Source organism: Hyperolius riggenbachi, chromosome 7 (assembly GCF_040937935.1).
Source record: "Hyperolius riggenbachi isolate aHypRig1 chromosome 7, aHypRig1.pri, whole genome shotgun sequence".
NCBI lineage: Eukaryota > Metazoa > Chordata > Amphibia > Anura > Hyperoliidae > Hyperolius > Hyperolius riggenbachi.
This window is the reverse complement of record NC_090652.1, coordinates 326,967,483-326,985,310: the sequence shown is the minus strand read 5'-3', so window position 1 is coordinate 326,985,310 and position 17,828 is coordinate 326,967,483. Positions and strand designations below refer to the sequence as shown.

Sequence of the window (17,828 nt, the reverse complement as noted above, 5' to 3'; positions counted from 1 at the left end):
CTCTCTTACACACACACACCTCTCTCTTACATACACACACCTCTCTCTTACATACACACACCTCTCTCTTACACACACACACACACCTCTCTCTTACACACACACACCTCTCTATTACACACACACACCTCTCTCTTACATACACACACCTCTCTCTTACATACACACACCTCTCCCTTACATACACACACCTCTCTCTTACATACACACACCTCTCTCTTACATACACACACCTCTCTCTTACACACACACACACACACACACACACACACACACACACACACACACACACACACACACACACACACACACACACACACACACACACCTCTCTCTTACACATACACACCTCTCTATTACACACACACACACCTCTCTCTTACACACACACACCTCTCTATTACACACACACACCTCTCTCTTACACATACACACCTCTCTATTACACACACACACCTCTCTCTTGCACATACACACACACACACACACATACACACACCTCTCTCTTACACACACACACACCTCTCTCTTACACACACACACACACACACACACACACACACACACACACACACACACACACACACACACACACACACACACACACACACACACCTCTCTTACACACACACACCTCTCTCTTACACACACACACCTCTCTCTTACACACACACACCTCTCTCTTACACACACACACCTCTCTCTTACACACACACACCTCTCTCTTACACACACACACACACACACCTCTCTCTTACACACACACACCTCTCTCTTACACACACACCTCTCTCTTACACACACACACCTCTCTCTTACACACACACCTCTCTCTTACACACACACCTCTCTCTTACACATACACACACCTCTCTCTTACACACACACACCTCTCTCTTACACACACACCTCTCTCTTACACACACACCTCTCTCTTACACACACACACACCTCTCTCTTACATACACACACACCTCTCTCTTACACACACACACCTCTCTCTTACACACACACACCTCTCTCTTACACACACACACCTCTCTCTTACACACACACCTCTCTCTTACACACACCTCTCTCTTACACATACACCTCTCTCTTACACACACACACCTCTCTCTTACACACACACACACACCTCTCTCTTACACACACGCACCTCTCTCTTACACACACACACACCTCTCTCTTACACACACGCACCTCTCTCTTACACACACACACACCTCTCTCTTACACACACACACCTCTCTCTTACACACACACACACACACCTCTCTCTTACACACACACCTCTCTCTTACACACACACACCTCTCTCTTACACACACACACACCTCTCTCTTACACACACACACCTCTCTCTTACACACACACCTCTCTCTTACACACACCTCTCTCTTACACACACACACCTCTCTCTTACACACACACACACACCTCTCTCTTACACACACACACCTCTCTCTTACACACACACACACCTCTCTCTTACACACACGCACCTCTCACTTACACACACACACCTCTCTCTTACACACACACACCTCTCTCTTACACACACACACACACACACCTCTCTCTTACACACACACACCTCTCTCTTACACACACACCTCTCTCTTACACACACACACACCTCTCTCTTACACACACACACACCTCTCTCTTACACACACACCTCTCTCTTACACACACACCTCTCTCTTACACACACACACACCTCTCTCTTACACACACACCTCTCTCTTACACATACACACACCTCTCTCTTACACACACACACACCTCTCTCTTACACACACACACCTCTCTCTTACACACACACACACCTCTCTCTTACACACACACCTCTCTCTTACAGACACACACACCTCTCTCTTACATACACACACCTCTCTCTTACACACACACACACCTCTCTCTTACACACACACACACATCTCTCTTACACACACACCTCTCTCTTACAGACACACACACCTCTCTCTTACACACACACACACACACACCTCTCTCTTACACACACACACACACACACCTCTCTCTTACACACACACACACACACCTCTCTCTTACACACACACACACACCTCTCTCTTACACACACACCTCTCTCTTACATACACACCTCTCTCTTACACACACACACACACACCTCTCTCTTACACACACACACACACCTCTCTTACACACACACACACACACACACACACACACACACACACACACACACACACACACACACACACACACACACACCTCTCTCTTACACACACACCTCTCTCTTACACATACTCACACCTCTCTCTTACACATACACACCTCTCTATTACACACACACACCTCTCTCTTACATACACACACCTCTCTCTTACATACACACACCTCTCTCTTACATACACACACCTCTCTCTTACATACACACACACCTCTCTCTTACACACACACACACACACCTCTCTTACACACACACACACCTCTCTCTTACACACACACCTCTCTCTTACACACACACACACCTCTCTCTTACACACACACACCTCTCTCTTACACACACCTCTCTCTTACACACACACACCTCTCTCTTACACACACACACACCTCTCTCTTACACACACACACACCTCTCTCTTACACACACCTCTCTCTTACACACACACACAGCTCCCTGTCTTCCACAGACACACACACACACACACACACACACACACCTCTGTCTATCTTACACACACCTCTCTCTCTTACACACACACACCTCTCTCTTACATACACACACCTCTCTCTTACATACACACACCTCTCTCTTACACACACACACACACCTCTCTCTTACACACACACACCTCTCTATTACACACACACACCTCTCTCTTACATACACACACCTCTCTCTTACATACACACACCTCTCTCTTACATACACACACCTCTCTCTTACATACACACACCTCTCTCTTACATACACACACCTCTCTCTTACATACACACACCTCTCTCTTACACACACACACACACACACACACACACACACACACACACACACACACACACACACACACACACACCTCTCTCTTACACATACACACCTCTCTATTACACACACACACCTCTCTCTTACACACACACACCTCTCTATTACACACACACACCTCTCTCTTACACATACACACCTCTCTATTACACACACACACCTCTCTCTTGCACACACACACACACACACACACACACACACACACACACACACACACACACACACACACACACCTCTCTCTTACACACACACACCTCTCTCTTACACACACACACACACACACACCTCTCTTACACACACACCTCTCTCTTACAGACACACACACCTCTCTTACATACACACACCTCTCTCTTACACACACACACACACACACACCTCTCTCTTACACACACACACACACCTTTCTCTTACACACACACACCTCTCTCTTACACACACACACACACCTCTCTCTTACATACACACACCTCTCTCTTACATACACACACCTCTCTCTTACATACACACACCTCTCTCTTACACACACACACCTCTCTCTTACACACACACACCTCTCTCTTACACACACACACCTCTCTCTTACATACACACACCTCTCTCTTACATACACACACACCTCTCTCTTACATACACACACACCTCTCTCTTACACACACACACACCTCTCTCTTACACACACACACCTCTCTCTTACACACACACACCTCTCTCTTACACACACACACACACACACACACACACACACACACACACACACACACACACCTCTCTCTTACACACACACCTCTCTCTTACATACACACACCTCTCTCTTACATACACACACCTCTCTATTACACACACACACCTCTCTCTTACATACACACACCTCTCTCTTACATACACACACCTCTCTCTTACATACACACACCTCTCTCTTACATACACACACCTCTCTCTTACACACACACACACCTCTCTCTTACACACACACACCTTTCTCTTACACACACCTCTCTCTTACACACACACACACCTCTCTCTTACACACACACACACCTCTCTCTTACACACACACACCTCTCTCTTACACACACACCTCTCTCTTACATACACACACCTCTCTCTTACATACACACACCTCTCTATTACACACACACACCTCTCTCTTACATACACACACCTCTCTCTTACATACACACACCTCTCTCTTACATACACACACCTCTCTCTTACACACACACACCTCTCTCTTACACACACACACCTCTCTCTTACACACACACACCTCTCTCTTACATACACACACACACCTCTCTCTTACATACACACACCTCTCTCTTACATACACACACACCTCTCTCTTACATACACACACACCTCTCTCTTACACACACACACACACACACACACACACCTCTCTCTTACACACACACACCTCTCTCTTACACACACACACACACACACACACACCTCTCTCTTACACACACACCTCTCTCTTACATACACACACCTCTCTCTTACATACACACACCTCTCTATTACACACACACACCTCTCTCTTACAAACACACCTCTCTCTTACATACACACACCTCTCTCTTACATACACACACCTCTCTCTTACATACACACACCTCTCTCTTACACACACACACAACTCTCTCTTACACACACACACCTTTCTCTTACACACACCTCTCTCTTACACACACACACACCTCTCTCTTACACACACACACACACACCTCTCTCTTACACACACCTCTCTCTTACACACACCTCTCTCTTACACACACACACAGCTCCCTGTCTTCCACAGACACACACACACACACCTCTGTCTATCTTACACACACCTCTCTCTTACATACACATACCTCTCTCTTACATACACACACCTCTCTCTTACATACACACACCTCTCTCTTACACACACACACACACACACCTCTCTTACACACACACACCTCTCTATTACACACGCACACCTCTCTCTTACATACACACACCTCTCTCTTACATACACACACCTCTCTCTTACAAACACACACCTCTCTCTTACACATACCCACCTCTCTCTTACACATACACACCTCTCTATTACACACACACACCTCTCTCTTACACACACACACACACCTCTCTCTTACATATACACCTCTCTATTACACACACACACCTCTCTCTTACACACACACACCTCTCTCTTACATACACACACCTCTCTCTTACATACACACACCTCTCTCTTACATACCCACACCTCTCTCTTACACACACACACCTCTCTCTTACACACACACACACCTCTCTCTTGCACATACACACACACACACACACACCTCTCTCTTGCACACACACACACACACACACACACACACACACACACACACACACACACACACACACACACACACACACGCCTCTCTCTTACACACACACACACAGCTCCCTGTCTTCCACACACCTCTCTCTTACACACACACACCTCTCTCTTACACACACTCACCTCTCTCTTACACACACACACCTCTCTTTTACGCACACACCTCTCTCTTACACATACACACCTCTCTCTTACACACACACCCCTCTCTTACACACACACCTCTCTTACACACACACCTCTCTCTTACACACACACACACCTCTCTCTTACACACACACCTCTCTCTTACATACACACACACCTCTCTCTTACACACACACCTCTCTCTTACACACACACACACACCTCTCTTACACACACACCTCTCTCTTACACACACACCTCTCTCTTACACACACACACCTCTCTCTTACACACACACACACCTCTCTCTTACACACACACCTCTCTCTTAAACACACACCTCTCTCTTACACACACACACCTCTCTCTTACACACACACACACACACCTCTCTCTTACACACACACACACACCTCTTACACACACACCTCTCTCTTACACACACACACACCTCTCTCTTACACACACACACACTTCTCTCTTACACACACACACCTCTCTCTTACACACACCTCTCTCTTACACACACACACAGCTCCCTGTCTTCCACAGACACACACACACACACACACACACACACCTCTGTCTATCTTACACACACCTCTCTCTTACATACACATACCTCTCTCTTACATACACACACCTCTCTCTTACATACACACACCTCTCTATTACACACACACACCTCTCTCTTACATACACACACCTCTCTCTTACATACACACACCTCTCTATTACACACACACACACCTCTCTATTACACACACACACCTCTCTCTTACATACACACACCTCTCTCTTACATACACACACCTCTCTCTTACATACACACACCTCTCTCTTACACATACCCACCTCTCTCTTACACATACACACCTCTCTATTACACACACACACCTCTCTCTTACACACACACACACACACACACCTCTCTCTTACACACACACACACCTCTCTATTACACACACACACCTCTCTCTTACATACACACACCTCTCTCTTACATACACACACCTCTCTCTTACATACACACACCTCTCTCTTACACATACCCACCTCTCTCTTACACATACACACCTCTCTATTTCACACACACACCTCTCTCTTACACACACACACACACACCTCTCTCTTACATATACACCTCTCTCTTACACACACACACCTCTCTCTTACACACACACACCTCTCTCTTACATACACACACCTCTCTCTTACATACACACACCTCTCTCTTACATACCCACACCTCTCTCTTACACACACACACCTCTCTCTTACACACACACACACCTCTCTCTTGCACATATACACACACACACACACACACACACACCTCTCTGTTGCACACACACACACACACACACACACACACACACACACACACACACACACACACACACACACACGCCTCTCTCTTACACACACACACACAGCTCCCTGTCTTCCACACACCTCTCTCTTACACACACACACCTCTCTCTTACACACACTCACCTCTCTCTTACACACACACACCTCTCTTTTACACACACACCTCTCTCTTACACATACACACCTCTCTCTTACACACACACCCCTCTCTTACACACACACCTCTCTTACACACACACACCTCTCTCTTACACACACACACACCTCTCTCTTACACACACACCTCTCTCTTACATACACACACACCTCTCTCTTACACACACACCTCTCTCTTACACACACACACACACCTCTCTTACACACACACCTCTCTCTTACACACACACCTCTCTCTTACACACACACACCTCTCTCTTACACACACACACGCCTCTCTCTTACACACACACCTCTCTCTTACACACACACCTCTCTCTTACACACACACACCTCTCTCTTACACACACACACACACACCTCTCTCTTACACACACACACCTCTCTTACACACACACCTCTCTCTTACACACACACACCTCTCTCTTACACACACACACACACACCTCTCTCTTACACACACACACACTTCTCTCTTACACACACACACCTCTCTCTTACACACACACACCTCTCTCTTACACACACACCTCTCTCTTACACACACACACACCTCTCTCTTACACACACACACCTCTCTCTTACACACACACACCTCTCTCTTACACACACACCTCTCTCTTACACACACACACACCTCTCTCTTACACACACACACACCTCTCTCTTACACACACACACAGCTCCCTGTGTTCCACAGACACACACACACACCTCTGTCTATCTTACACGCACCTCTCTCTTACACACACACACCTCTCTCTTACACACACACACACACACACACACACACTGTACACACACACTGTACACACACACACACACACTGTACACACACACTGTACACACACACACGCACACACACACACTGTACACACACACTGTACACACACACACACACACACACACACACACAGCTCCCTGTCTTCCACAGACACACACACACGCTCCATGTCTGTCTCTCAGTCTCTGTGCCCGGCTCGGTCTCTTCCCTCTCAGCCGTCTGGCTGGTGTGTGGTCTGTCATGCACCGGCCATGTCTCTGCTCTGTGTGGCTCCCCCATGGTGTCTGTGTCTTTTTGCTCAGTGTGTTCTGCAGACTGTTATTAGGATTCCATTAGTACTTGTGCTGTGAATGGTCCGGGGCACAGAGAGAGCAGCAGCAGGCAGAAGTGATGCGTGGCTGTGATTATTGGTCACTTTGTTCCTTTCATGTCATTTTCTGGTATTTTCTTCAGCTTCTCTGTTCCTTTATTACCATTTCTTTGTGTCTTTGTTGTGTGTTAATCAGCTCTGACCCTTCTATAAAGGGTGACGCTATTAAGGGTGACAGACAGCGACAACAGTCCGTACAGGAGAAGTGTTCCCACCTAATGTCCCTATTTTGTCTCTGCAATCTTGTTAATGGATCTGTATAATGATGCGGCTCTCAGAGAGCGGCTTAAACAGCTCTTTAGCCATGTTCATCCTCACTTATCATCCTCATCAAAAGCTTCATATTCACCACGGTAACTGTCACCATAGCCACCACAGGGTCCCCCATCCTACCCATATTCACCACGGTAACTGTCACCACAGCCACCACAGGGTCCTCCATCCTCCTCATATTCACCACAGTAACTGTCACCACAGCCACTACTGGCTCCTCCATCCTCCTCATATTCACCACAGTAACTGTCACCACAGCCACCACTGGCTCCTCCATCCTCTCCATATTCACCATGGTAACTGTGACCACAGCCACCACTGGGTCCTCCATCCTCATATTCACCACAGTAACTGTCACCATAGCCACCACCGGCTCCTCCATCCTCATATTCACCACAGTAACTGTCACCACAGCCACCACAGGGTCCCCCATCCTACCCATATTCACCACAGTAACTGTCACCATAGCCACCACTGGGTCCTCCATCCTCCTCATATTCACCACAGTAACTGTCACCACAGCCACCACTGGCTCCTCCATCCTCATATTCACCACAGTAACTGTCACCATAGCCACCACCGGGTCCTCCATCCTCCTCATATTCACCACAGTAACTGTCACCACAGCCACCACTGGCTCCTCCATCCTCCTCATATTCACCATGGTAACTGTCACCACAGCCACCACTGGCTCCTCCATCCTCCTCATATTCACCATGGTAACTGTTACCACAGCCACCACAGGGTCCCCCATCCTACCCATATTCACCACAGTAACTGTCACCACAGCCACCACTGGCTCCTCCATCCTCCCCATATTCACCATGGTAACTCTCACCACAGCCACCACCGGCTCCTCCATCCTCCTCATATTCACCACAGTAACTGTCACCATAGCTACCACTGGCTCCTCCATCCTCCTCATATTCACCACAGTAACTGTCACCACAGCCACCACTGGCTCCTCCATCCTCCTCATATTCACCACAGTAACTGTCACCATAGCCACCACCGGGTCCTCCATCCTCCTCATATTCACCACAGTAACTGTCACCACAGCCACCACTGGGTCCTCCATCCTCCCCATATTCACCATGGTAATTGTCACCATAGCCACCACCGGCTCCTCCATCCTCCCCATATTCACCACGGTAACTGTCACCACAGCCACCACTGGCTCCTCCATCCTCCCCATATTCACCATGGTAACTCTCACCACAGCCACCACAGGGTCCCCCATCCTACCCATATTCACCACGGTAACTGTCACCACAGCCACCACAGGGTCCTCCATCCTCCTCATATTCACCACAGTAACTGTCACCATAGCCACCACTGGGTCCCCCATCCTACCCATATTCACCACAGTAACTGTCACCATAGCCACCACTGGGTCCTCCATCCTCCTCATATTCACCACAGTAACTGTTACCACAGCCACCACTGGCTCCTCCATCCTCCCCATATTCACCACAGTAACTGTCACCATAGCCACCACCGGGTCCTCCATCCTCCTCATATTCACCACAGTAACTGTCACCACAGCCACCACTGGCTCCTCCATCCTCTCCATATTCACCATGGTAACTGTGACCACAGCCACCACTGGGTCCTCCATCCTCATATTCACCACAGTAACTGTCACCATAGCCACCACCGGCTCCTCCATCCTCATATTCACCACAGTAACTGTCACCACAGCCACCACAGGGTCCCCCATCCTACCCATATTCACCACAGTAACTGTCACCATAGCCACCACTGGGTCCTCCATCCTCCTCATATTCACCACAGTAACTGTCACCACAGCCACCACTGGCTCCTCCATCCTCATATTCACCACAGTAACTGTCACCATAGCCACCACCGGGTCCTCCATCCTCCTCATATTCACCACAGTAACTGTCACCACAGCCACCACTGGCTCCTCCATCCTCCTCATATTCACCATGGTAACTGTCACCACAGCCACCACTGGCTCCTCCATCCTCCTCATATTCACCATGGTAACTGTTACCACAGCCACCACAGGGTCCCCCATCCTACCCATATTCACCACAGTAACTGTCACCACAGCCACCACTGGCTCCTCCATCCTCCCCATATTCACCATGGTAACTCTCACCACAGCCACCACCGGCTCCTCCATCCTCCTCATATTCACCACAGTAACTGTCACCATAGCTACCACTGGCTCCTCCATCCTCCTCATATTCACCACAGTAACTGTCACCACAGCCACCACTGGCTCCTCCATCCTCCTCATATTCACCACAGTAACTGTCACCATAGCCACCACCGGGTCCTCCATCCTCCTCATATTCACCACAGTAACTGTCACCACAGCCACCACTGGGTCCTCCATCCTCCCCATATTCACCATGGTAATTGTCACCATAGCCACCACCGGCTCCTCCATCCTCCCCATATTCACCACGGTAACTGTCACCATAGCCACCACTGGCTCCTCCATCCTCCTCATATTCACCACAGTAACTGTCACCACAGCCACCACTGGGTCCTCCATCCTCCCCATATTCACCATGGTAATTGTCACCATAGCCACCACCGGCTCCTCCATCCTCCCCATATTCACCACGGTAACTGTCACCATAGCCACCACTGGGTCCTCCATCCTCCTCATATTCACCATGGTAACTGTCACCACAGCCACCACTGGGTCCTCCATCCTCCTCATATTCACCATGGTAACTGTCACCAAAGCCACTACTGGCTCCTCCATCCTCCTCATATTCATCACAGTAACTGTCACCACAGCCACCACTGGCTCCTCTATCCTCCCCATATTCACCACAGTAACTGTCACCATAGCCACCACTGGCTCCTCCATCCTCCTCATATTCACCACAGTAACTGTCACCATAGCCACCACCGGCTCCTCCATCCTCCCCATATTCACCACAGTAACTGTCACCATAGCCACCACTGGGTCCTGTATCCTCCTCATATTCACCATGGTAACTGTCACCACAGCCACCACTGGCTCCTCCATCCTCCTCATATTCACCATGGTAACTGTTACCACAGCCACCACTGGCTCCTCCATCCTCCCCATATTCACCATGGTAATTGTCACCACAGCCACCACTGGCTCCTCCATCCTCCCCATATTCACCATGGTAACTGTCACCACAGCCACCACTGGCTCCTCCATCCTCCTCATATTCACCATGGTAACTGTTACCACAGCCACCACTGGCTCCTCCATCCTCCCCATATTCACCACAGTAACTGTCACCATAGCCACCACTGGCTCCTCCATCCTCCTCATATTCACCACAGTAACTGTCACCATAGCCACCACTGGCTCCTCCATCCTCCTCATATTCACCACAGTAACTGTCACCATAGCCACCACTGGCTCCTCCATCCTCCTCATATTCACCACAGTAACTCTCACCATAGCCACCACCGGCTCTTTCATCCTCCCCATATTCACCACAGTAACTGTCACCACAGCCACCACTGGCTCCTCCATCCTCCTCATATTCACCATTGTAATTGTCACCACAGCCACCACTGGCTCCTCCATCCTCCCCATATTCACCATGGTAACTGTCACCACAGCCACCACTGGCTCCTCCATCCTCCTCATATTCACCATGGTAATTGTCACCACAGCCACCACTGGCTCCTCCATCCTCCCCATATTCACCATGGTAACTGTCACCACAGCCACCACTGGCTCCTCCATCCTCCTCATATTCACCATGGTAACTGTCACCACAGCCACCACTGGCTCCTCCATCCTCTCCATATTCACCATGGTAACTGTTACCACAGCCACCACTGGCTCCTCCATCCTCCCCATATTCACCACAGTAACTGTCACCATAGCCACCACTGGCTCCTCCATCCTCCTCATATTCACCACAATAACTGTCACCATAGCCACCACTGGCTCCTCCATCCTCCTCTTATTCACCACAGTAACTGTCACCATAGCCACCACCAGCTCTTTCATCCTCCCCATATTCACCACAGTAACTGTTACCACAGCCACCACTGGCTCCTCCATCCTCCTCATATTCACCACAGTAACTGTCACCACAGCCACCACTGGCTCCTCCATCCTCTCCATATTCACCATGGTAACTGTGACCACAGCCACCACTGGGTCCTCCATCCTCTCCATATTCACCACAGTAACTGTCACCATAGCCACCACTGGGTCCTCCATCCTCATATTCACCATGGTAACTGTCTCCACAGCCACCACTGGCACCTCCAACCTCCTCATATTCACCATGGTAACTGTCACCATAGCCACCACTGGCTCCTCCATCCTCTCCATCTTCACCACAGTAACTGTCACCACAGCCACCACTGGCTCCTCCATCCTCCCCATATTCACCATGGTAACTGTCACCACAGCCACCACTGGCTCCTCCATCCTCCTCATATTCACCACAGTAACTGTTACCACAGCCACCACTGGCTCCTCCATCCTCCTCATATTCACCATGGTAACTGTCACCACAGCCACCACCGGCTCCTCCATCCTCCTCATATTCACCATGGTAACTGTCACCATAGCCACCACTGGCTCCTCCATCCTCCTCATATTCACCATGGTAACTGTCACCATAGCCACCACTGGCTCCTCCATCCTCCTCATATTCACCATGGTAACTGTCACCACAGCCACCACTGGGCCCTCCATCCTCTCCATATTCACCATGGTAACTGTTACCACAGCCACCACTGGCTCCTCCATCCTCCTCATATTCACCATGGTAACTGTCACCACAGCCACCACCGGCTCCTCCATCCTCCTCATATTCACCATGGTAACTGTCACCATAGCCACCACTGGCTCCTCCATCCTCCTCATATTCACCATGGTAACTGTCACCACAGCAACCACTGGCTCCTCCATCCGCCTCATATTCACCACAGTAACTGTCACCACAGCCACCACTGGCTCCTCCATCCTCCTCATATTCACCATGGTAACTGTCACCATAGCCACCACTGGCTCCTCCATCCTCCTCATATTCACCATGGTAACTGTCACCATAGCCGCCACTGGCTCCTCCATCCTCCTCATATTCACCATGGTAACTGTCACCACAGCCACCACTGGGTCCTCCATCCTCTCCATATTCACCACAGTAACTGTCACCACAGCCACCACTGAGTCCTCCATCCTCCCCATATTCACCATGGTAACTGTCACCACAGCCACCACTGGCTCCTCCATCCTCTCCATCTTCACCACAGTAACTGTCACCACAGCCACCACTGGCTCCTCCATCCTCCTCATATTCACCATGGTAACTGTCACCACAGCCACCACCAGCTCCTCCATCCTCCTCATATTCACCATGGTAACTGTCACCACAGCCACCACTGGCTCCTCCATCCTCCTCATATTCACCATGGTAACTGTAACCACAGCCACCACTGGCTCCTCCATCCTCCTCATATTCACCATGGTAACTGTCACCACAGCCACCACTGGCTCCTCCATCCTCCCCATATTCACCATGGTAACTGTCACCACAGCCACCACTGGCTCCTCCCATCTTCCCCATATTCACCATGGTAACTGTCACCACAGCCACCACTGGCTCCTCCATCCTCCCCATATTCACCATGGTAACTGTCACCACAGCCACCACTGGCTCCTCCATCCTCCTCATATTCACCACAGTAACTGTCACCATAGCCACCACTGGCTCCTCCATCCTCCTCATATTCACCACAGTAACTGTCACCATAGCCACCACAGGGCTCCTCCCATCTTCCCCATATTCACCATGGTAACTGTCACCACAGCCACCACTGGCTCCTCCCATCTTCCCGTGTATAGTGCTGACCAACCACAGCTGTGCTGCATTCCTCAGAAACCCAACATGTGGAGATAATGCAATGAATTCAAAATGAGGGTGGATTAAAATAGTTGCAAACAGTCCCAGACTCTAAACATCTCATACACAATACAAGCAATACTATACAAGTAAATAAATCTATACAGTAGTGCAAATAAAAGATCCAAGAGCCGAACATTCAACTAAAAACAACGGGAAGGGGGGGGGGGGGGGGGAGCAGACTCGCACTAAAACCCTCATTTTTTGCTTTTTTCCTCTTCTGATATCATATATGTTAAGAGTGAAGGGGTTAAATATGGAACCATGGGAAAGTATGAGGAGGACCCCAACCTTGCGTAACATTTGCCATAAATGTATAATGTTTGCCGCCATTTGCAAACTGTTCGCCGAGGTTTACCACAGGCCATCACTATTTAGCATTGGATGCAGCTCCTGTCCCTGCTGTCTGCTTTTATATTGGTTTTCACTCTAGGATATAATAATTTAATAAACTACCAGCTGATGGCCCGGCATTGCCCGGTTATGTATTTGGCTGGTGTTGGCTCCGCCCACTTTTTCTTACCCTAACACACAATTACTCAGTTACTCAATGGCCAAGTTTGTAAGCTTTGCGGTCTTTGGCATCAATAATTTGCATTGAAATAAAACAAATCTTAGTGGCTCTGGCTCCACCCCCTTTTCTGAATTTGAATCCCAGTCACCCAATGACCAACTGTATCAGGTTTGAGGTTTGTGCCATTAACAGTGCAAGAATGGCAGCAATGTAATATTCCCCTTGAAAATGAATAGGTACATTTTGATTGGCTTTTGTAGGCCCCACCCACCTTTCTGAATATTAATCCCAGTCACCCAGTGACCAACTGTGCAAAGTGTGAGAGCCCCGCCATTAACAGTGGAAGAATGGCTGCAGTTTACATTTTTCCAGTCAATATGGTAGATGCGCTCCTCTTAACACCTATGCTCTAGAATTCCTCAGATGGTGCAAACTGACAAGTGGGTCGCCACTCATATGGGTGGGTATTAGTCACCCTAAACAAAATTGATCTTTAAGAATGGCGCTCAACACTTGCCAGTACTTAACAGCATGAATGTAATCAGATTGCAAGAGGAAAGTCACTCTCTCCAGAAAAGTCCAAGCACCAGTGTCCCCAGGCAGTAACTAAATTTGCAGCTGTCACACTCCTCTGCTTTATATCAAAGCTGACATGCAGTTGCAATATTGGCAGGTATCGCTCTCACCGGATAGTTGGGCTGATTATTTACAGTCAGCATCTAGCGCCTTGATATAACAGTGTAATCCCTCACGATCAGCCTCTTCCTCCTGTTAGTGTCTCAGAGACAGGGAACAGCAAATAGCGTAATACTGTATGGAGACCTGAAATAATTAGCCCTCCACCAGTAATAATAGCACCCCTCCGTGCCAGAACCTTAACAGAAGCACCACCACTCTGTGTATCCAAGAGTAATAATAATTAATTAAATAATAATTTTTCCAGTGAAATTTGTATTTGTCTCCGCCCACTTTTTGGTTTTGGGGATACAAAGTATCCTATACTTTATTCCAGGTAATGTACTATGTGTGTGCCAAATTTCATTCAAATCCGTTCAGCCATTTTTGCGTGATCGAGTAACAAACATCCAAACTTTCCCATTTATAATATTAGTGAGTTTGTGGCTTTTTTTCATGCAATTTGAGTATTTGAATCGCATTATGCTATATTGATGTTTTTTCTTGCTGATGAATGGTTACATCGTGCCTCATTTTGTGTAGGAGTGGCGCTGCAGATCCAATGCTACCAATGTGAAGAATTTCAGCTGGATGACTGCTCCTCCCCGGAATTCATTGTGAATTGTACAGTGAATGTGCAGGACACATGTCAGAAAGAAGTGATGGAGAAGAGCGATGGTGAGTATGGATCCTTCAGATACATGGATGACATTCAAGCAGATAGAGCTAGAATATTCCCTAACCCAAAACCTGATCCATGTAAGACATTCCAGAGGACAAAGCTAGAACATTCCCCAACCTGAACCCTGATCCATGTGAGACATTCCAGAGGACAAAGCTAGAACATTCCCCAACCTGAACCCTGATCCATGTGAGACATTCCAGAGGACAAAGCTAGAACATTCCCCGACCAGAATCCTGATCCATGTGAGACATTCCAGAGGATAAAGCTAGAGCATTCCCCAACCAGAACCCTGTTCCATGTGAGACATTCCAGAGGATTAAGTTAGAACATTCCCCAACCTTATACATGTGAGACATGAGAGAGAAGAGATCTAGAACATTCCCCAACCTGAACCCTGATCCATGTGAGACATTCCAGAGGATTAAGTTAGAACATTCCCCAACCTGAACCCTGATCCATGTGAGACATTCCAGAGAATAAAGCTAGAACATTCCCCAACCTTATACATGTGAGACATGAGAGAGAAGAGATCTAGAACATTCCTCAACCAGAACCCTGATCCATGTGAAACATTCCAGAGAATAACGATAGAACATTCCCCAACCCTGATCCATGTGAGACATTCCAGAGAATAAAGCTAGAACATTCCCTACCTGAACCCTGATCCATGTGAGACATTCCAGAGGACAAAGCTAGAACATTCCCCAACCTTAACCCTGATCCATGAGAGAGGAGAGAGCTAGAATATTCCTCAACCTGAACTCTGATCAGTATGGATCCTTCAGATACACGGATGACATTCTAACAGATAGAGCTAGAACATTCCCTAACCCGAACCCTGGTCTATGTGAGACATGAGAGAGGAGAGAGCTAGAATATTCCTCAACCAGAACCCTGATCCATGTGAGACATTCTAGACTCTAGAGGATAACGCCAGGACATTCCCCAACCAAAACCCTGATCCATGCAAGACATTCCAGAGGATAGAGCTAGAGCATTCCCCAACCTTAACCCTGATCCATGTGAGACATGAGAGAGGATAAAGCTAGAACATTCCCTAACCCGAACCCTGATCCATGTGAGACATGAGAGAGGAGAGAGCTAGAATATTCCTCAACCAGAACCCTGATCCATGTGAGACATTCTAGACTCTAGAGGATAACGCCAGGACATTCCCCAACCAAAACCCTGATCCATGTAAGACATTCCTGAGGATAAAGCTAGAACATTCCCCAATCTGAACCCTGATCCATGCGAGACATGAGAGAGGAGAGAGCTAGAACATTCCCCAACCAGAACCCTGATCCATGTGAGGCACAAGAGGATAGAGCTAGAACATTCCCCAACCAGAACCCTGATCCATGTGAGGCACAAGAGGATAGAGCTAGAACATTCCCCAACCTGAACCCTGATCCATGTGAGACATTCCAGAGAATAAAGCTAGAACATTCCCCAACCTGAACCCTGATCCATGTAAGATAATCCAGGGGAAAAACCTAGAACATTTCCCAACTCGAACCCTGATCCATGTGAGACATTCCAAAGGAGAGAGCTAGAACATTCCCCAACCTGAAC

The 17,828-nt window shown here is 48.2% G+C and overlaps 1 protein-coding gene across 1 annotated transcript in view; it reads left to right on the top strand.

Annotated features, from left to right (window-relative positions):
* Positions 1 to 17,828, top strand: part of LYPD1 (LY6/PLAUR domain containing 1) — a 173,973-nt gene that overhangs the window by 11,302 nt on the left and 144,843 nt on the right. The window contains exon 2 of the mRNA XM_068246341.1: positions 16,112 to 16,246. Coding sequence (XP_068102442.1) covers positions 16,112 to 16,246 — 135 coding nt within the window. The remainder of the gene's footprint in view (positions 1 to 16,111; positions 16,247 to 17,828) is intronic.